Source organism: Triturus cristatus, chromosome 2_2 (genome assembly GCF_964204655.1).
Source record: "Triturus cristatus chromosome 2_2, aTriCri1.1, whole genome shotgun sequence".
NCBI classification, from domain to species: Eukaryota; Metazoa; Chordata; class Amphibia; order Caudata; family Salamandridae; genus Triturus; species Triturus cristatus.
This window is the reverse complement of record NC_140582.1, coordinates 326,546,357-326,570,060: the sequence shown is the minus strand read 5'-3', so window position 1 is coordinate 326,570,060 and position 23,704 is coordinate 326,546,357. Positions and strand designations below refer to the sequence as shown.

Below are 23,704 nucleotides of genomic sequence, written 5' to 3'. Positions count from 1 at the left end.
CAAGATATTTGCCAAAATTCTTGCTCTTCATTTAGAACCCCTTTTACAATCTGGATTCATTAAAGGTCGAAATATCGCAGATAACACCAGAACTTTCTTTAACATGTTACATAAATCTAATAAATATCTTAATTCCCTTGCAGCTATTTCTCTTGATGCAGAAAAAGCTTTTGATCGTATGGACTGGTCTTTTATTTTCCATACTTTATCCTGGTTTGGCTTTGGACCTATGTTTATCTCTTATGTCTCCTTATTATATACTTCGTCCAAAGCTTCTATATTCGCTAATGGATCCATCTCTTTCTCCTTCCCGTTACAGAGAGGAGTACGACAGGGATGTCCCCTCTCCCATCTCCCATCTTCCATTTATTCTTGCTTTAGAACCCTTTCTTGCTAAAATTAAACAAAATCCTAATATACATGGTTTCCAACAAGATAATCTTCATGTTAAAATGAGTGTTTATGCAGACGACATTCTACTATATATGTCCAACCCAGAACAATCCCTCCTAGCTTTCTCTGCTGAAGTAAATGGTTTTTTTTCAATTTGTGGTTATAAATTAAACCATGATGAATGTGAAGTTCTCCCTCTTACCATTTTATGTTTTAAGCAAGACTTTATTTCTACTAACTTCTCATGGAAACCCCAAAAGTTTAAATACTTAGGTCTTTGTTTTGCACCCTCTATCAAACAAACATTGTCCCTTAATATGTCTTATGTTCTTTCCGCAATATCTTTATCTATCTCTAAATGGCATTCTCTATATTTATCATGGTGGGGGAGACTTGACACTATTAAAATGATGCTTGCTCCTGTTATTTTCTATTTGATCTCTGCTATCCCTCTTAATTTTACCTCTCGTTTCTACAAAAAAATTAATTCTATTTTATCTAAATTCCTATGGAATAAAAAGAAGGCATGCCTATCTTGATCGATGCCTAAACGACCGAAATCATAAGGTGGAGTCAATTTTCCAGATTTTCATCTTTATCACACTGCCTTTTTTCTTAAGCAACTTTCTAACTCTCTCATCCCATCCATATCTAACCCTACTTCATTGTGGAAAGATCTTGAACTTTCTTTCATATCTCTTTTCTCCTTTACCGAATCTTTTACATTAACTCATAAAACCCGTTTTTTATCTTCTCCAATCTATAAAACATCTCATCGCCTATTTCACTCCTTTCTGATTTCGCATCTCTCTTGCAAAGATCAGTTTGTTAATTCATCCATTTGGCATAACGGCGTTCTTAAAATTAACAATAGGCCCATTTTTTGGAAAACTTGGCGAGACAAATGTCTCCTTTGGATTCATCAACTTTATTCGAATTATACTTTCTCACTTTTTCTGACGCTCAATCCCTTTACAACTTGCCCAAAAAAATGCCACTAAATTTCAATTATTAATCCACAATCTTTCAATTTCTTTATCCTCAATATCTTCTACACCGCCCTCTTCAGTACCTTATCGTAATATTCTTCCGGTTCTAAACACCCAACCTAACAATTCCTCTTTATATAAGATTCTCTTTGCCCTCCCTGTAGATAGACTTAAAACTAACATAGAACTCCAATGGGAACGTGACTTTCATACAACCAGGTCTACTACCTTCTGGGATAAAATATAGGTAAAGCTCCGCAAGACTTCGAGGTCAGCAAGTACAACGCAAACGCTTTTCTTTATTTATAACCGACTTATGTTTACCCCATTGATCCTACATAAATTTAATTCTGCATCTTCCCCATATTGCTGGTCTTGTAACAATCTTCGGGCCGACTTATTTCATATGCTTTTTTCCTTTCCTTTGACTCACCAATTTTGGCTAAGGGTGTGGTCTCAGATCAATATACTCTTTCATACGCACGTCCCTTTTTCTCCGATGGACTTTTTCCTAGGCACCCTCTCTGAACATTGGAACCCCCTTTCTTATTCCACAGATGTCGTTGACTTATTAATTGCAATTGCTTTCCAACAAATAACAAAAAATTGGAAGCAATCTATGCAGCTCTCTTTTCAGACTTGGTGGTATAGAGTATGCTATAATCACCGACTAGATCGTGCATATGTTTCACCTATGTCTTTACTTTTGAAGAGAGAACTTATTTGGTCCCCGGTCACTATTTTCCTTGACTCATCTGCACACAAATCGTCCTGTCACAACCCTCGAATAGAAGAAGTTCCCAAACCTCCATGAATTGTTTTTACTGTTATCTTTTGTATTTTACTACATATTATTATGTAATTTCCTTTCTCCCTTTTTTCCTCTTTAAAACATTATTACAGCTGTTACGTTTTATAAGATTGATATATCTTTATAATATGCTGAATTTTTTCCTATGTTTGAACATACGATTTACCATGTTATTATTGTTCCTTTTTTTTTTTCTTTTCTTTCCACAGTCATTATATTCTCTTTTTTCTAAATGCAACTATTTGATCTCCCCTTTCACTCTCTTTTTTCATTACAGGTTATTAACTTAATTATTGTTAATCGATATTCTGTAACTTTATTTGATTATGTATACTTGGCTGCATTTCTTTTTCAAAAATTAAGCTCTTTGTTTAAACTAAGAGTCCATAGTGATCACATCTAACTCGAACTCTATTTCTCTACTGAATAAATAGTGACATCCAATTGGGTTTTCTAAATGATAAAATAGTGTAAGGTACCTGGACTGAAATACATATGTAATGTTTCCTGGATAACCTGAGCTTATTTTTGGTGGTAATTACTACCGTCTTTGGACAATTTTATTTTCTACAATGGAAATACCACCAGTGGCAATACACCGCTAACACCACAAGTAATTTTCTAATTACGCATGGTAACATGGCAGAGTGAATTTTTCTTGAAGGTCAATATTTCCTCATTTAGCAATGGTGGCATTTTACTGCTTTTGTTCTTTTGATAATTCACTGCCTTATTCCCTGGAATGCAATGTTAACAATGGTTTCAGGAGTAGCTGGTGTGTGGGAAGAGTTAAGACATGGTCAGATTGATTTTTCCTGGTAGTCATAATCTACTATTCCACACCTGACACATCGACATTCATTGCATTTGAGGGTATTTAAACATCCTACAACATGTACGTGTTGACAATTGAATTTAGCAACCAAAAATGTATCATGATCTGACATGTGGGAATTAAACAGCTTTAAAACACTGGCTTGAATAAGTACTTTTTTATAGAATTAATTGAACACATATGCTGCGATGAACATTTGTGTGCAATGAAAATTTCTGGCACAAAATAAAAGTGAAATCACTTTGAGTGACGTGATGATGCTTGGAAATTTCACTGGTCTAAACAGTAGTTTGATCCTTCACTAAGCTTGGTCGATGCGCACTGACTTGAGGCAGACTTGTTGATACCAGAGTTGCCCAATTTAGGTTTTACTAGGAGTTGTAAAACTGTAAGGATAGCCTAAAGTTAGAGAAATACAAATTGAATCAAATCTCAAGGAGTGGAGATTCTCTCTGTCAAGATCATAGGTACAAAGTATACCTCTTGACTGAGCAATGATGGCATATTTGTGGTCATCTTGACCATTTTAAGATGGCTCAAAAGGATATTGCCAACACCCAACAAGTTAGGCATTATATTCAATTTCTGCTTTTGAACTGTCTGAACTAATTTCAGCCAGAAGAATCAATATTGATTCAATATTCACTTATACTTTATGAGGACAAATGTAAAAATACTCATGCTATTAAGTTAAAAAATATTTTGTCATGTACCTCAAAAGTGCATTAAAAAAGGAAAGAAATCATATCCCACAATTCCAACTGCTTGTTTTTATTTACATTACTTTTTGACTTGTGGCAGGACAGTGGGTATGGTGAAGACATTTGTGAACAAATTCCTAATGCAAAGAAATGTTTTTAAAATGTGCACATCTGGGTTCTTCACTCAGGTACACTTTGTATGACTAAATAGAAGTCAAACTCAGGAGATTGTGAAAGATAAATGGGGTGGTCCGTCTTCATGGTACAGTCCAAAGTGACAGCTTTCCTTACTACTGCCTAGTTAGAGATAGTAAAGGAAAGCATGCATTTTTCAATATAGGCCACTTAAGGCCCGTCACCTGACCAGACTCTGCCACCCATTTGGGTTGAAGGCAAGGGAGTTGCTAAGTTTATCATGGCCCTAACCCTCATCGCAGGTGGATGAATGGATTTAATAAATAACTTTTTGGTCGTACAGAGACATTTAGCCGTTCACTGAGGAGTGTAATAAGTTAGAACGGCGGGAGAGCACAGAGCCAACTCCTTGCTCACCAAACTCTCAAGTTCCATTCGTGATTTGGATGTTGCAGTGCCCAGTTCACAAGGCTGAGATGAACACAGTGTGCCTGCAAGCTTTGTGCCGGCGTTTTTCTGACTAACTCCTTCCAGTGAGTGTTCCAGTTTGTGTAGTAGTTTGTCAATGGTATTTATGTTTGAAACATTTCTTACCACTACTTGTTTATTTGAACAGTGATTTACAATTTTGTTATCTTTGGATCTCCAAGAGGATCAATGAAAGGATCGATTCATTCATAACTGACAAATTTATGGAAACATTCCAGTTACTTTTTGTGTGTGACTGACAACTTCTTTCCTTGATTATAGATTTATAAGGAATGCTTCCCTAGTCTGTGCACATATCTGATCTATGTGCTAGTGGTAGAGTAGGTCTTAAGGAGTCAAACTGATCTGGACTCAACAATATTGAAGAATTTCGGGCATACAAGGACATGAGTCCTCTTCGGACCTATAGGCAGCAAAGAAGCTGCATGTCTTTCTTACCTGCAGAATCTAAGTCCACTCTGAGCATTTTTTTGCTGTAGTAAGTAAAGCAGAGAGGTAAATCTTCGACAAGTTGCGATTTCTGACCAAAGCATTTGTATTTTATAATCTGATTAGAGTGGTGGTTGAGGGATGTTGTCGGTAGGCTGTGGAATGAGTGTTAAGACTGGTCCTCAAAGTGGTAACCAGAGGGTGTGGCCAAGAGTGGCCTTATGTACTACACATGGAATATTGCCCTATTACTTACCAGTAATCTTCATTACTCCTGGTCCCGTTGTCCTTGTCCTATTCATGACATATGGAGATAACCATCTCCCAGACAGAAAAAAGAACAGAGAACTTCTGGGACCCCTACCCACACCCTCCCACTGTGAGTACTTAACCAGTACTTACCCAGCATTCATCCTGAACTACCAAGCCACAAACAGGAACGCCGGCCGTCCAGCAGCGATGGTGTAATGAATGGGACAAGGACAACGGGGCCAGGAGTAATGAAGATTACCGGTAAGTAATAGGGCATTACCCCCAGGACTATACATTCCTCATCGCATTCATGACATATGGAGCATACCAAAGCCAGATTCTCGGCCTGACAAACAACCAAAGAACAGCCAGGACACCACAGCAAGAGCAGCATCCCAAGTGAAGCAAACGGGAGAACCACAGGAAAAACAAGCATTGGCATAGCCAATAGGTCTCGCCTTTGGGACCTTATAAGTGTTTAGCCATGCAACAGTTGCATAACTAAACACTTATAAGGTCCCAAAAGCGAGACCTATTGGCTATGCCAATGCTTGTTTTAACTGCTGCAATCTATTGAAGCCTCACAGAGAACATCAAAGCGGCCGCCGCAAAAGTGATCGCGATCGCGATCAAACATCAAAGCGGCCGCGCGGCCACGAAAGTGAAAGTAATCGTGGTAAAGCGCGACGCGCGTGCCCGCACACATGCACTATAGCTCTAGGCTGGCCTGGTAGCACTTTTTGGAGCCCTCACAAAATGTCTCGCCAGACCAGCGCATGCACTGGGTCAGGCGAGACCTAAAAAGGCCACACCACCCAGAACAAGCAGGAGACCACCACGGTGAACAAAAAGCAAACTAGCAAGCCCACTGCACTACCACACAACCAAAGCGAAGGACAACCAACCTCACACAACCCAAAGGGCAGCCAACCCATACCGGGAATGCCCTCGAACCAACAACTGAGGAGGAGCCCCCTGCAAAGGAAGCACCAGAGACAGCAAACAACAGAAGGACAGCGAGGAGGCCACAGACAGAAGAAGACCCAAAGAGGCCAGACACACCAGCAAAGCCAGGGACAGACCAACATTGACACAACCAAGGCCCATAAGAACCAGGAACCAACACCAAAGCTGGAAACTCCAGCCCCAGAGAAGGAGAAGCCACCACAGGCACAAAGGAGGTAACCCAACACAGAAAATAAAACCAAACAGGGCACCGTGGCCCCCAAGAGACTCAGCAGCAGAACCGACAGAGAGCGAACTAAAGCAGACAAGCGAAGGAACGCCCAGCAACGGTAATAGCTTGCACAACCAAACCCAAAAGAGAGGCAAGGGGAACCAGTAGAACAACCAAAAATCACCTGCCCGACCAGAAAATGTAGAACACCAGGGCCAACAACAGGACCAACCCCACCACAATTGGGGAGATCCACAGCAGACCAGCCCCCCAAAAAGGAGGGAAGGGCCCACCACCGGGCCCAGGCACACCCCAGAGGACCAACCAAGGGCAGGACCACACAGCTACAGGCCAGACCCCTGCACCTAAACCCCATACAGAAAACCGGGGAGCAAGAACATGAGGAGGAAAAACCAAGCCTGAAAAAAGAAAACCAGGAAGGGAGGAAGCACCAACCAAGGAGCAAGCCCCCACCCACCTGACGGATCCGGCCACCAGAGAGCTCAGAGGACACCAACACCACTGAAATCCCCAGAGGAGGACCAGGCCCCACTGCAAGAATGTCCAGCACCAACCACCAGCGCTGACACAGGACCACTGCCTAAGCCCCCAGACCGGGAGCAGAAGCTGGAGCAAAGGCATAAGGACAGGCCAATTGGCCAAGACCGAGGCACACACAAAAAACGCAGTGGAAACCTGGATCTACAGCTGGAACCCTGCCCAAAGAAGCCACGACCAAAACCAAGGCCAGAAGTAACCATGCCCAATGAGTGCCAGAATTTCAGTAGTCCTAAGACCAACCAGGAGGACCAGGCATCCAGAAACTCACACCCCACTAGGACAGGAAAACAGGGGGAGAGCCAGAGGCCAGAACCGAGTGAAGCAAAACACCCCACCAGGAAAAGAGGCCAACAAGGGAGCCCCAACCGAGGCAAGGAAAGACGCCCCCAAAGGGTGGACACCCCAAGACCTGGAGCCGGACCGAACCAGACCAGGACCCAAAAACCAGTGAGGATGAAAGGCGTAGCATGGCAAATCCTCAAGATCCTAAGACCAAAGGAACCCAAAGACCAATCAGGCACTCCAGGGAAGTCCCCGACTCAAACACACACCAAGGACGACACCCCCCAACCACAACCCCAGGGGGCTGACCCAAGGTGGAATAAACAGCTCAGGCGAAAGATAAACCCACCGGAGATGAGCCATACACCAAACATCACAAACAGCAATCAGTCACCGCACACCCCAGACCAAACAGTCCAAGGGTAACGGGACACTGGGCCAAACAGCCCAAACCAGGAAGGAGGAAACCCCCAACCAAACAACCAGTTGACCAACTGGCCCAGAGGGCAAAGGGCAACACTCATGATGGCCTCAGGGCAACCAGAGACGCAGCCAGCCACAGACCCTAGAGCCCCAGGCCAAAAACCAGCAGGAAACAAATCCCCAAGACATGACCATAAGGCCAGGGGAGTCAGAAGCACACCAGACAAGCGGGCGGCCAACAGCCCAAAACGGCCGCAGAGGCACATGCCAAGCCAGTAGACTAAATCACAGGCCAGCAAAGACAGAAGGAGGAACCTCCCGTCGACCACCAGAAGGCCAGGCACCATGACAGGAAGGCCAAATCAGCCCAGGAGGGCAAGCAACAGCACTCAACACCCAGGCCAATACCTGAGGGTAGAAAAATGAAAACCAGAGACTCGCAGGAACGGTCACAGCCGGCAACCCCAAACCGAACAGCAGGGCCAAACACCAAACGTAACACAAGGGGCTCCACTGCCAGAAAGGTTAACGCAAAGCTAAGGCCTTACTCCAAACGTACCCAGGAAAACAGGGTCAAGAAGTTCCATCAAAGAAGCAAAGCAGCCAAGGGTTGAACCCAGAACCAAATAACCCCCATAACAGCTACACCAAAGCACACATCCCCGACAGGGGTACCAGAAAATGCACAAGGCACGCGGGACAGTCAACAACCCAACCCCGCCAATAGTCTCAGAACCATCCTCTAACCGAACAGGCTGAGCCAGAGACCAGCCAAAAGAGGCCGCATGCAGCACCCACCACCTGCGCTGAACAAAGTGCAACCCAGACTGGAAGGCAGTAAAGCTGCACAGGAGCAACAGTGACAGCACACAATCACACTGGCAAGAGAATCCCAGCAGACATGAAAAGTGAAGCGGAAAGCCCAGACGCAGCCTAAAGGGCCGACGCGGAAGGAACCCCCCACCAACTGGCCAGAACCAAATCCCAGAGAGACACAGCAGAATAGGGAGCAGGCAGGTCTACAAGCTGTCCAGCCCCACCCCACAGGCCCCTAAACCAGGGGACATAGGGAAATCAAAAAGACAACACTAGCAACACACTAGGCCCCCAATAATAGAGAGAAGCATACTCTGCAAACCAACACAAACGAGGCCACAGAGACCACATTCCGCAGAAGAGTGACCGCTGAACCAAGATCCAATACCAGTCCATACCGGACACAACTACCGCCAAGAAGAGGAAAGGGAGCCCATACAAACAAGTGATTCACTCCAGGCTGTGCACAGCCAAAAGTAGCATGCGGAAGCCGAACTCCTACGAGCCGGAACTGAGCCCATGTTCAAGGGCGTGTGTCACCGACAGCCCTAGGCACCACCAACTGAGCCTGCTGAGGAACCAACAGACGTGCAGTCCAAAACCGTACCCTCAAGAAGACCACCAGGTAGCCCAAGCCCTCTGGATTAAAGGAAAACAGGGCTGGAAGGACCTACTGCCGCAAGCTGTGGTTGATAGGCTGCACCGGCACAAATACCAAAACCAGGCCTCCTGCACACGGCCATCTTCAGCAACCCAGGAGCAAGGGGGAGGGTGAGACAGAGAGCTAGGCCACAGGCAGGTGCCGGAAAAATCACTGGTACAGGCCACCATCCACATTCCCCACCCCCAGACCAACGGGCAAAAGGAAGACACTGCACTCCACTGGCCGACACCCCCACCCCAATGGGAGGCCAGCCAGGAATCTGAAACATGGAGAAACTGCCGCTATGCTGTACTTACATGCCAAAGAGAGGTCACCCTCACACACAGGAACTGTAGCTGCCAGACAGAACGGCCCCTACTTCCACCGTGAGGCCAATCACCTTACGTCAGGGCGGTCCCAACGCGGTTGCACGACGTGGTCTCCGAAAGTGACAAAGGCCAGCACCGTCCCCCGTGACCGAAGATGCCCTGGATCGCTGGATGGCAGCCAAAAAAGACCCCCAGCATAGCTGCACAACACCAGAGAGATTTAAGGGCAGGACCACACAAGCGCAGTCCCCTCATTGAGGTGCTAGCGCAACATGAAAAACAGAAGCCAGGCGGTTCTGCATCCACAACATCACCAGTCTTGTTACATAGCCTCCAAAACCCACACAGCTCCCCACAAGCCCCGCAGGCACGATGACGTGAATCCTACCAGCTGCCTCCTCCGCCCAGCTGAAAAGGCAGCCAGCGACACACAGCAACCAATGGAGTGGCCAAGCCCTGCAGGAGCATTCCCATTCCTCGTCCCTAACAGTCTGTTAGCAGATAGAAAAAAGAACAGGATTAATGCTGGGTAAGTACTGGCTAAGTACTCCCAGTGGGAGGGGTGGGGTAGGGGTCCAAGCATTCCACTGTTCTTTTTTCTGTCTGGGAGATGGTTATCTCCATATGTCATAAATGGGACAAGGACCAGAGGGACCTGGGGTTAATGAACTGTTACCTTTCTCTGCCTAGCAGCCAACACACACAATTTGGTATTAGGGCGATATGGTCAAGACATTTCAGGCCAAATATCAGTCAGGCAGTATGATGCATTGCACTGCGTAGCATGAGTAGGGAACCATTTTTACTTGGAATGGAATAATTCAATCTGGACAGTACCACTGCAAGGATCAGAATTACTACTAAGGTTCTCGTGCCTGAGGTCAGGTCACACAGCAGTGCATGTATGCTTTCCTGTCTTCAGTTCATTCACAGGGTGATGCTTAGTGATTTCCAAGCAGGTCACACACATCTCTTAAAGACTGTTCCTCTTCCAGTAAGGATCATGTAGGAATATTTTAATTTGTTTTTCTAAAAAAAGAATACATTGTCGGTCACCTCTACCATAGGACAGTATAGATAGCTGCAATGTCACTGGACTTCTATATAGAGATAATAAATGACAATAGTTCTCCTTGCTTTTTTAATATAATGGCACTTTCATGAATTGTTTACATTATTTACACAAACAAGTTGCATAGCGGAAAACTCCAGCTACCAAGGCACTGTCCAGCTTAGCTTTGGCGATGTCTGTTTTCTTTGCAATCCTTCCTTCATAGTCTGTCTTCTTATTTACAATCCTTGTATGTTCTACCAGGCAGCAATGCATTAAATACACAAATTCACAGTCTTTTGACATGGGGGCTTAGCCATGGGCTGCTCAGATTTTCTGGCACACATGAAGTCTGGATTTTGATGAGTAGGTGGCATCTTTCCAAACTTTGCAGGTCAGGCTTTTGGCACAGTCACACCGCTGGAAAATCTCTAAGCCGTGGGATCCTTTCTTTCGTTGTTTAGTGCACACTTCCCCTTGGTGCAATACTGGTTTGCAAATTTTGGTCCAGAAATGACGAGCACAGCAGAATCCCTCAATGCAGTCTGAAGAGCGCAGGCAGTGGTCTCCCTCATGCCCTACCAAGAAAATATAAAGTAGTAAACATTGTGCTTAATTGGTTACGAATCAGTCTTGATAAAACAAAATTTTACATTGCAGAACATTGCCACAGCAAACAGCATAATAGTCATCTTTAAAACGAAATCTTATATGTGATCGTATATCTAGCCTAACAATCATTATTAACCATAGTCTTCCCCTGACCACAGTTGTAAACTCATATTACAGACAGGGCTCACTGTTTCAATGCAATCTATCACAATGAATGAGCTGTCCCAGGAGCTACTGTAAACTCTAGCCTGCACAGTGGATGCAGTGAATGACTGAATTCCCCAGCAGGAGAGGGTCTGGGGTATCCATAGGATCCTCTTGCCTCCTTCCAAGGGGGTCACATGGGGAGTACACTGACTGTGCCACACTGTTATGCGGCACACAGTCAGTGCACCTCCTGACAGTCTCTTTGCCTCTGATCCTGCATCTGTAATACAGTGTGGGTGGGGAGGAAAATATTCCCTCATGTGCATAAGTCCACTTTCCTATACAAAGGAGGGGTTGCCCCCTTGGGTTTGCACTGGCAGTACTTGTGTGCCAGCACGGTCTGTTTAACAGAGGGGGGTGTGCAACCATCTGCAATCGCTCATGTACCAAGGTACCCCCCGAGAGGTGCAAATCACAAACACACACACCATTTGAGCCACTTGGGCATTTTTGATAATACGGCTCATGGAGTTCCACCTTCCAATCAAATATGTGAAGATATGTGAAGAGGTAGGCTATAGTAGTCAACTCAATAGATTTTGCAAAGGAGGATTTGAAAACTCTTCCTCTAGTGAGGACCATAATATGTCAAATATGTCTGTGCAGCACATGCAGTGCCCTGGGCTCCCTAACAGATCAAGCAAGCCAGAAGCCCACTGTCAGTAATAGGGAGGGCCGTAAACACTAGTCACCAGTCAATATCCCATGGTCAATAACATGGAGATCTTCACATGGGCCCAGGTTTGCAGAGATCACAGTGAACCAAAGACAATTCAATACCTTTATCCATGTTCCCCTTCTTATACAAACATACCCAACCTTGCCAATCACTACTCTGTAATCATTGCATTCCCTTTCTCCCACAGATAACACTCCTGGAGAGGTGGCATTGGCTGGTTCGTGTTTTGCCAGTATGGCTAGTTCAGAGATCTTTTGCAGAGAAGAGTGTTGGTTGGAACTGGTATGAAAATACTGGGTCTACGGAGGAAATTCAGAGTGCCTTATAATACTGACAGGGGTAGATTTACTAATTTTTAATGTAAAGCCGTGCAGCACCCAAACCTGTTGTGCTCGTTGCACAAGGGAACAAACACACCACAGTCATATCGATTAAGATTGGCCTGCTGTGGCTGCTTGGCCCGGTACCGGCTTTCTTCAAGGCTCCCTTGCTCGGCACACTGCCTTACAGATGTAAGCGTGCACTATATAGGACTGGATTTGCACAGGAAACCTACCCTTCCAGTACAAATTGCAGTGGCTAGATAAACATGGATCCTGTGCACTGGAGGTCTGCTATGAACTTCAAGACATACACAATGTGTGTTGCTAGTCCATGCAGAAGTGTCCCTGAAAAGCCTGTGAGACCAGTGAGGTATGAATCTCATGGGGTCTGAAGAAGAAGCAAAAGATGTTTCAGCTGAGAACTCTATGCAACATATTGGTCTGTGTGGAGGTGAGCAAGCCAGCAAATTAACAGGGAGAGCCAAGTGAAGGGTCTGGCTGGGCTCTAAGACTCCTTCGCGAGTCGAACCAAAAAAATAGTCGGCATATAAAAAGCAGGCTTGTATTTTTGTTAGATCATCAGTTGCACAAAGTTTTTAGATTACAAAGTTTCAGCGCATTCTTTGCATTTTTATTCTGTGTTTGAGGAATTAAGGGGGAATTGTGTCCCTGAATAGCCAATGAATCGAATTTTACCTATGGCACTTGCACTTTAACCTTTTTAAGTCATTTTTATTCACTTACGTGGGAGCTTAAGGGAAGTGGAGTTGTACTGCATGCAGTGCATTTTTTTTGCCTCAGATGATGTCCACTTTTAAAATTGTAATTCGCCTGTGTTTAATAATGCCGGAAGTCCGTAGCGGAACAGATTAGAGACGCCATCTTGGTAGGCGCCCTACTTGTTATTTTTGCTACCTCATAAAATTAACGCAGAGGCGCAGACATGCAGCAAATCAGACTTGTACTTTTGTTAGACCATCAGTTGCACAAAGTTTTTAGATCACAAAATTTAAGAACGTTCTTTGCATTGTAATTCGGTTTTAAAGGAATTAAGTGAAGTTTTAGCTGTAAATAGCCAATTAATCAAATTTTACATAAAGCACGTGTGCTTTAACCGTTTTAAGACTTTTTTTATCACTGAAGTGGAAGCTTAAGGGACTGTGTGCCCTGCATTTTTGGGGATCAGAAGTTCTCCGCCTTTAAAATTGGAATCGGCTGTGTTTAATGCCCGAAGCCATTAGCATGACAGATTAGAGATGCCATCCCGGTAGGCACTCTAGTTGTTATTCCTGCTACCCCATTTATGAACGCCGGGGAGCAGGCGCACCGCTGGGGTGCCAAAGGCAAGCCCGTCTGAATCTGTCTGCTTCTGGTAATGGCCAGGGGCCAGAACCCCTGGTCGTTCATCATTAAGTAGAATAGTATATACTTTGGAACAACTACAAGCAGTAAATATTAGGAGAAATGCCATGTGCCATCACTCACTAAACCTTACTGATACATTACAGTCTTGTATGGCATGCAACTGTAGTTTAGGACTCCAACAACCAAATGTACAACGAGGCGTCTGCGATACTATCTCAATAGTAAAAGAGACGTGTCATATTTTTTGGTTAACTGCAGATCATTGGCGTTGCACAAGTTATAACTGCTGTTTGCACCTCCCACAAAAGTACAAATAGATCTATTTCTTACTGAATCCTGGCTCCTTGATGACACAGTGCCAGACGTAGAACAGGCCTTACCAACTGGATATAACATAGCGTGATGTAATCAAACAGATAAACTTGGTGGTGGTGGGAGGGGGGTGGTATAATTTACAAGAAGACTTTGAACTCCAGGGACACCAAATGGTGGTATGTCAACGACCACCAACAACAAAAACAACAACAACAACAAACAAGCATTGGCATAGCCAATAGGTCTCGCCTTTGGGACCTTATACGTGTTTAGCCATGCAACAGTTGATGTTGTTGCACCAAAGATCTTGTGCTGCATAACCAAAAACTTATAAGGTCCCAAAAGCGAGACACACTTTTTTTTTTCTTTTTACTTTAATAAGCGCGGCGCCGTCTTCACGGACACTGCGCTATGCAATGCAATAGGTGTTGCTTTTGGTATTGTAAAAAACAATGCCTTTTAAGTTTTTTTAAAGGCATTGCCATTTACAATGTCAATAGTTCAAAATAATGTCATTGCGAGACCTATTGCATTGCAAATGCTCGTTTTAGTAGGCGTGGGGAGATTAAGTGATTTGCCCAGACTCACAGGATGTGGAGTCGACGCGGAGGCTCGAACCTTGGTTTCCCAGCTCCAACCAAGGTCTGCAGTCTAGCCGTGAGACCACATCCTCACCCCAGCTTTTAAAACCCATTCTTACCCAGATCCCCAAAAATAAACTGCAGTATAGGTGTTAAGTTGTACCTGCATTTAACTCCCAGTCTGGCATGTTGTGCATTTTGGGCAGTCGCTGTGTTGTGTCCCAGTATATCTCCGGTTTAAAACATATATTTTAGAAAGTTGACAGAATAACTAGACAGGTTCCTGAGCCCGGAGCAGAGATCTGTGTGCGAACTGCTTCGGCTCTCCCTTTTATCCGTTATGAAGTTAGTGTTGGCAAATGGAAAATATAGTGCATAGTTACAAAGAAGTATGAATGCACTTTCACACAGCTTTGTATATTTACTCCAAAACAGTTCCAGGCACTAATATAGCACTGTTTGATAAGGACAACGTCTTGAGAAGTGCGTGCAGGGCGCTAATTAATGGAATGGATAGTGTGGATGGTGCTTGTGAGATGCAAGGCCGAGGGCTCCCTTGAAGACAGTGATGTACCGTGCGAACAATAGCCCGCATCCAATATTTGATGAAATGTGCACTTCAACTGCCTTAGAAATGTGTATGTACCCTTAATTGCAGATGCTGCTATGCTCTGACTCAATAGTCAAAATGTGATTTTGTGCAGCTCGCCCACGTAAGCTGGTTTTGGGCTTCGCAAACACTGCCGTTCGGCTGTTTTAGAAGCATACTTGGGGTTTCAGCTGTGGCGTGCTAGTCCGGAGCCTCGCGTACAGCACGATCATACCAAGGAGCGGTAAAGCGCTTGGTGGGAGTGCCTCTTTGCAGGTCCATAATGTAGGGGCGCACATTCCTTCATGCATGACTGTCAATGGATCCTGTCGTGGGCCAGCACCGCTCCCGCGACGCTCTTACAGCGTGGAGGCGCCTAGTGCCAAGGACACAGACCCTTGTTCACACGGGAGGAGTGTAGCGGGGCCTGGGCGCTGGCTGCTACAGGCGTGAATGGGGGACTCCCAATTTTTTTTGTTGCAGATTTATATAGCGTGAACTCGACCTGAAGGTATCGGAGCACTTTACGTTCGACAAGGACACATCCTGCTTTTTGGTAGACACGGGGAGATTAACTGCTTTGCCCAGAATCACAGGATGATGAGCCGACGCCGAGGCTTGAACCTGGTTCCCCAGGTCCTAAGTCGGCACCTCTGACCGGTGATAGTCGGTGGCCTGCAGGCTGGGTGCTGCTGTTGTGGAGGTGTTCTGGGCGCTTGAGTGTGGATGCACGCGTGCTGTGGAGGGAGGGTTCGTGGTTGGTTGTTGTGAGTGTACAGTGTGTGCTCTGCTTTGAGAGCCGCGATTGTGTGTGTGTGTGTGTGTGTGTGTGTGAGAGAGCGAGGAAATAGGTCATGTTTGAATGGTATGGCTGAGTGTTAATCGGTGCATGAGCACGCCTGTGTGTGCGTGTGTCTTTGTAAAAGGGGGCGGTGCCGGGAAGTGACTAGGGTAGCTGCGAAAGACTCTAGGTGGCTGGGAAATGTCTGCGAAGATAGCAACAGTATTCTATTTAGTAATGTTTTAATGCGAATGATGATATCATAGAAACAAAATAAGATGAGATTTGGTTGAGGCTGCTTTAAGTGATTTGGGAAGAACGCTGTACGCTTGTGAGTGAAGGTGCGGTATCAGTGTGCTGCATTTGTAAGATTAGGGAGGACTTATTCCTGGCTGTTATCAAAAAGCATGCTACCATTGTGAGATTTCTTGAGACTGTTGTGCCTGCTGAAGCGGCCTTTCATCCAACCTGTGAATTGCAGAGAGAAATCCCCGCAAGCAGTCTCAGACTTTCACCCGTGCAAAGTCGGTAAAATGCGAGAAAGAGCGGACCCGGGTTATGAGGTGGACGCAGCCAGCGTGCCCACGATGCGTGCCGCTGCAGTGATTTAAATGTTTGTTTAGGTCTCGCTGAGCCAGCGCGCATGTGCTACTCGGAGAGACTTTAGTAGGTGAGTTTTCAAAGTGCTGCTGAAGGCTGGTGGTTCGCGCGTGCACGCTCGCGTGAATGCGAGCTTGTCGCCAGCCAGCAGCACTTTGAAAACTCACCTACTAAAGTCTCTCCGAACAGCGCATACGCGCTGACTCAGCGAGACCTAAAAAGAAGAAATACTATAATTCCGGACCCAACCACTAGATGGCGAACTAATGCACAGCATGTTAATCCAGAAAAGATTCACGCTGCAAAACTCCTTTTACTGTACTAGGCTGTGAAAACCTCACTTTTGCTATCAATTTCCAAACTATACCGTATCGGGGGTCTTGGTCTAGCAACCACCTGGTTCAATGGCTCAATTCTTACAAGCCCTACCAGATATATTGGCAGGCCTGGCGCTACACAAGGCCATTTTTTTCTGTCTGTGGAACTTTAATAGTCATTTTGAAAACCCCACATGTGGATGTGCAATGAAGCTAGGTCAGGAGCTAGCATCCATGCAGTTAGTCCAGTTTGTTAAGGATTGGACACATACAAAAGGCCCTATTTTTAGCAATCTCTCAAACATACCAGTTTTTAGAATTATTCTGGTAACATGGACAGACCACTATAACTTTCCTTTTTTTCCCTAGTTATTAGGCAAAATATTCCCTTTCTCAGACACAGAGGCTAGATCGCTGTTGGGCAAAATTAGATCTCTCCAATTCGGAGCTCACCCTCTTAAATTCTAAACCTGAGTTAGGTGATAAAATTTCAAAGGCGATTCCCATATTTAACAACTTTATTAAGTTCTCTCTAGACAGGACCATACCACTCAGAATTCATAAAAGTGGCAGGTCAGCCAGGCGTGCTTTCTGGTTTGACTCTCATTTACAAGAACCTAAGAAAGTGTGTAAAAGAATGTAAAGGAAGTGAAGGAAAACATATGACTCTAACAGTAAATGAAGCTATAATAAAGCAGTGAAATAAATATCACTACCCTATCAGAGGTGCGCGTACTACCTAGTATGCTGCACAAATTGAGAATGCGTCTAATACAGCTAAGGAGGTATTTAGGATAATTAAATCCTCTACGAACCATGCCCCCTCCATCTGGAACCTCGTTGCAATGAATTGGCCTAGTTTTTCTAAACAAAATCATGGATATCTATGACACTTTTGCTGACAAGTTGGAGCAGCCTATGGTACTGGGTCCATCCGGTCTTGCTATCTCGACCAGTGAAACCCTACCTCTCTTACCCTCTATCAGGAAAGAAGATTTAGTGGGGTTAATGAAGGCCGTCAAATTCGGCTTTCCGCTTGATCCTGCCCGGCACGTTGTACTTACTCACGGGGAAGCTGTGACATACCCTCTCCTGTTAGACATTTTTAATATCTCACTTCAAAGTGGTACAATTCCTTCTTCATGGAAACATGCAATTTTGAAGCCATTATTCAAGAAACCCTCATTAGACGCTACATGGCCAGATAGCTAAAGGCTGATATCCTTATTCCCTGAGAGCAGTTAAGTGCTTGAAAAGTATGTTAATCAATAGCTATCATAATTTCTGCAACAACACAACAGACTGCACTTTACCCAAACAGGCTTTCACCCTGGAAGTGGCAAGGAGAACATGCTTTTAGCTGTCACAGAAGAAATAAGGGTAATTTAAGATCAAGGTGACTCAGCTGCAGTGATACTATTGGACCTAAGTGCAGCCCCTGGCACTGTATCACATTTAATCTTATTGCAAAGGCTGAGGCAGGCTGGAGTGCTCGGTCTAGGTTTACAATGGTTGGCATAATTTCTAGGTGGCAGAAGCTTTCAGGTTTATAGGGTGCCTTGTTACTCACATTCTTATCTTTTAAAGTGTGGAGTTCCCCAAGGCTCATCCATAAGCCCCACGCTTTTTAACCTGTACGTCCGCCCCTTGGTGGAAATTGTACAATCACATGGCCTGTCGATAGTGTAATTTGCCCATGACACCCTAAACATCTTTTCCCTCACCTGTGACACAGGCTTAAACTCTGTGCAGTTCAACTCCTGCCTGAAGGAAGGAGCAGAATGGATGTCAGCTAACTGTTTAAAGCTCAACGGAGAAAAAACCGAGGTGTTGGTGGGTTGGCAATAACTCCAATCGTTGTGCTAGCTAGAATCTTTAATATATAAAAAAGTGATGAATGGAGTTTTTGAATTAATCTCAGCCAGTGGTAATTACTCGGGCCACATCCCAATCTATAGTTATTTTGCACACCATGTCACCTCAGTTTGGCCCTGATCCAATCAGAACAGTCCAGCCCGAACTGCCAAGCCAGGAACTCCATGAACCAGAACACAAGCAACCCAGGACTGGTTTCGCCCTAATTATGGAATCATCATCCGGGTACAGCTTGGTTCTAGAGACACAGTGTGCATGGTACCCAGACGTGGGTAGACCCGCCCCACTTAGGGTGACACACTAAAGCATACACAAAAAAAACTGATGGATGGAATGCTTGAATAAATCTCAGCCACTGCTAATTGCTCGGAGCACATTCTAGTCCATCGTTATTTTGCACACCATGTCAACTCAGTTTGGACCCAACTATCTGCAAAACAGTCTTGACCCGGCTCTAGTCAAAACAGTCCAGCCTGAACTACCAAGCCAGATACTGCCTGAACCGAAACACAAGCAACCCAGGACTGGTTCCACCCTAATTGTGGGTTCATCAGCCGTGTACAGCTTGGTTCCAATGAAAGTGTGCATGGGACCCAGGTCTGGGCATACCTGTCTCACTTAGGGCGACACACTAAAGGATACAAAAAAGTGATGGATGGAAAGCTTGAATTAATCTCAGCCACTGTGAATTACTTGGGGCGCATCCCAATCCATCATTATTTTGCACACCCACACCATGTTACCTCAATTTGGACCCAGCTATATGAAAATCAGCCTTAACCCTGATCCAATTGGGACAGTCCAGCCTGAACTGCCAAGCCAAGTCCTCCCTGTATGAGAACACAAGCAACCAGTTTTGCCCTGTGACGGTGGTGGCGTGTTGTATTATCCAGTCTGAGCTTACAAAATAGAGTGGGGCGTCGATATTAAGCTGTGATATTTATGTGTGGTCACCTGGTATTTCCCTACAACAGTAAAGGAGCAGTACTAGTATTCCAAGAATTTTGTGGAACACTGATCCATTTTACACTTAGACTTCGATGTGATATTGCTGTAAACAGTAAATTAACGCTGATGAAGTCCTCTTGGAGGACGAAACGCATTGGCTGGGCTGTTTCTTTGATGCACTGAATAATAATAAAGAGAATTGTTTTGAGACTTCATACCATGGCTCCCATGTTATTTTAATATTGGAGAAGAGTACATTGATATTGATGCTATTGAAGAATGTAGTGAAAAAACTTTGATTGGAACAAAGTGCAGCAGCGTGCATTTTATTAAAGATCCCCAAGCATAACTCAACTCACAGTTCCTAAGATCCATAAGTCGAGATTCGGTGTACGATCATTTGCCTATCTGGCTCCCAAGCATTGGTACTCTTTGCCCATTATGATCTGCAGGACAGAGAAAGAATTGAGCTTTCGAAAGCAACTAAAGAATTTACTGTTGATTTAATTGCTATGGGAAATACAGTCTGCATTTTCTGCTTAGTGCTGTGAGGCCCTTTGTGGGTAGCCAAGCGCTTTAGAAATGCAAAGAATGAATTGTTTTTGCTTGATAAACTAAAATGTTTCTTCTTGTTATCACCTGCTTCAGGGAGGCCATAGTTTTTGATGCAGAGCTCGACTTGGCTATCTTAGAACATCAGACTTTGCATCAGGAACTAGAGATGTTTGCACTGTAAAGACCCACTAACGCCTCCATTATGCCTAGCAACACAAAGTGCTTTTTGCACTGAAAGAAGGGTACCTTTGGAAGGCAAATACCTGTGGCGCTTGAAATTAAATACTAATGCATTGCTTTACATCATTTTGAGTCACATTACAATGCCACAAACTATTAGTAAATATGGGTAAGACCTGATCAGGTAGGGAACTTTGTGTTTATTGCTATTTTTAATTTAGCATTATAATAACAAGACATATATTGGTAGATCAAGTTGCTAAAATATTATTAACCCTGTAAAAATTAATAAATGAACCATGCACATTACAGTATTAAGTCTTTAGGTTCAAACTATTGATAAAACACCAATGTAATTGAAAAAGTGGTAGGAAAACAATGTGATTTGAAAATAGATTTTATGTAAACCATCACACTATTAAGAATTAAGATTTAGGTATGATGAAGATTTCTAGGACTATGGTTTGTGGCTCGAATTAGAATAGTAATTGTGAGAAAGGGAATTATTAGTTGGGGTGGATGGTAGTCCACTACATGTAGTAATGTCAATAGTTCCAGATAAGGTTTCAGTAATTTAAACCTGAGCTCAACCCCTGTTAGTTATGGCACAGAGCAAAAAATGCGTGAAGCATTTAGAAGCACCAAACGAGCTAAAATGTCATAAATCTTAAAAATCACTCTCCAATTTATAACGACAATGGAGGTTATTTTAATTAACGAAAATAGACTAAAACAACAGAAATCCAATAAGGGGAACCAGAGGTGTGTATTAATATATGTATATGTATATATATATATATATATATATACATATATATATATATATATATATATATATATATATATATATATATATATATATATAGATATATATATATATTACCTACTGGCGGTCGCCAGTAGGTAGTTATAGTTAGGACCACGTTTCCATAGGAAATCCGCAACATTCTATTTTGAATAACTTTGGCGCCGGTTGACGAATCCTCGCGAATTTTTCAAAATAGGTGGGGCGCTACGCTCCGCTCCTACCCTGAAAGTCTCGGGGGGATTCGTCAAGCGGGGGCTGAGATAAAAGGGGGGTCCCAAAACGCGTTTTTCCCATGCATTTTTCCATAGGACCTTTAGACACAGCTACAGCCCGAACGGCTGAACAGAATTACTTGAAATTTGGCAGAGAGGTAGTCCTCAGGTCAAGGAAGTGCCTTTTGTAGGTTTGGTGTAAATCTGTTCAGTAGATTCTGAGAAAAAAGCCTTTAAATCAATATATATATCTGAGCCAGCTTACGGTGCGCTTACGGTGCGCTTACCGTACGCGTACGGTGACGTGCGCGAGCGCGATTCTGATTGGCTCTTAGATCTTAGTAAACATTCGAATCGGTCGAAACCAGGAAGCGGCGGCCGCCATTTTCTCACTCGCACTCTGACAGGGGGTTGAAAAACAAAGTGCAAAAACATATAAAGGGGCTGTTTAAACAACTCCCAAGCACCTAGCCATGTCGAGGGTGTCCCCAACGATCCCCCAAGTGAAAAAAGGCAATTTTAATTTTTTCGAAAATTTCGCCGATTACGCTTACCGTACGCGTACGGTAATAAATAATAAAAAAATAAAAAAATATCCACATTCTCCCCACCCCGTGTGCAAATTGTGCCCGCAGGGCACCATTTGTGCATGGCTTATTACATACAATGCAAAACATATATTTTACCTGTCACAACGATGCTCATCATATGTCCTCCATGTGCGCACGGTGCGCGAAGCGCATCGTGCGTTCATGGCCCATCTAGCGTAACGTGGGCACGCGGTGCGTGAAGCGCAATGCGTGCTCACTGTGCGCGCACGGTGCGCGAAGCGCACCGTGCGCGCACGGAACGAACTGCGTTAAGTGGGCGCGCACGCCACAAATGGCGTAAAGTAACTTAGCATTTAAAAAAACGTACAAATTCACTGAAAAAACCATAGGTTTCACACACGTTATAGTTAGGAATTAGCATTTAAAAAACCTTGCAAATTCACTGAAAAAACCATAGGTTTCACACATGTTATAGTTAGCTGGACATTTTACTGATAAAAAACCAATGAAATTCCCCCGTTATAGTTACTGTAGGCAACTATAACTCACGCGACCGTAATCCTCTGCTGATGACATATGTGTCTTTATGAAAAAAAAATATTTGTAATATATGTATAGCTAAAATTTAATGGAAGAAGACATGGGCAAATAAGTGTCTAAATACAGTATTAGCATCAGCAGAGGATTACGGTCGCGTGAGTTATAGTTGCCTACAGTAACTATAACGGGGGAATTTCATTGGTTTTTTATCAGTAAAATGTCCAGCTAACTATAACATGTGTGAAACCTATGGTTTTTTCAGTGAATATATATATATATATATATATATATATATATCAACGCTCCCAATTCTTGCCGATGGCTCGTGCACTCAGTAGCGGGTGCTGGAAACGCGACGGCAAGATCGCGTATAATAACAGCGCTCCAGTGAATAAATACCAGCACTCGCGGGGGGTTAATCCTAATGCGGATTTAATGGCACACAAAAATGAAAAAACAAACGCGTTTCAGCGGTACGCCTTCGTCAGTGTTTTTTCATTTTTGTGTGCCATTAAATCCGCATTAGGATTAACCCCCCGCGAGTGCTGGTATTTATTCACTGGAGCGCTGATATATATATATATAGGCGTAGGGCCATGAAATTTACGAGCACTTTCATGTCCGGTTGTCACAAATAAAGGATTGCTGCTAAATTCACAGAATCCGCTGGTTCATTCAAGCGTCGTCCTCAAAGGTGGGATACCTTGTTGGAGAATATGTAACGGCCTGTCCCGGCCGTGAGGACGATCTACCACGAAAAATATGTGTGCTGCTGCAAACAGACTGTCTGTAATTGCCTTGCAGGTCTGAGCTGGTATCACTAAAATCGCCGGATTGGAGTACTTGGTAGCTCACTGGAGAGCTTAAATTGTGCAATAAATTATGCTTTGAATAGCGGAACCCATTGAAGGATTTGAATAACTGTGTGGTGAAAACTACAAGTCCCAGAAACCTTTCTTGTTGAACACGCCCACTGGAAGGTTGTACCTATTAAGGACTGAGAATGGAGGACTGTTTTCCATCAGCACAATCCGTTTTCAAAACATTGCCAGTAGCCCGTGAACAAGGAGCAGGAGCTCCGAAACGCGTAGGGCCATGAAATTTACGAGCACTTTCATGTCCGGTTGTCACGAATAAAGGATTGCTGCTAAATTCACAGAATCCGCTGGTTCATTCAAGCGTCGTCCTCAAAGGTGGGATACCTTGTTGGAGAATATGTAACGGCCTGTCCCGGCCGTGAGGACGATCTACCACAAAAAATATGTGGGCTGCTGCAAACAGACTGTCTGTAATTGCCTTGCAGGTCTGAGCTGGTATCACTAAAATCGCCGGATTGGAGTACTTGGTAGC

General features: G+C 44.1%; 1 protein-coding gene across 1 annotated transcript in view; it reads right to left on the bottom strand.

Annotated features, from left to right (window-relative positions):
* Window positions 1-10,392: 10,392 nt before the first annotated feature.
* DKK2 (dickkopf Wnt signaling pathway inhibitor 2) overlaps window positions 10,393-23,704 on the bottom strand; it is a 238,141-nt gene continuing 224,829 nt past the window's right edge. The window contains exon 4 of the mRNA XM_085641396.1: window positions 10,393-10,894. Coding sequence (XP_085497522.1) covers window positions 10,644-10,894 — 251 coding nt within the window. The 3' untranslated portion in view covers window positions 10,393-10,643. The remainder of the gene's footprint in view (window positions 10,895-23,704) is intronic.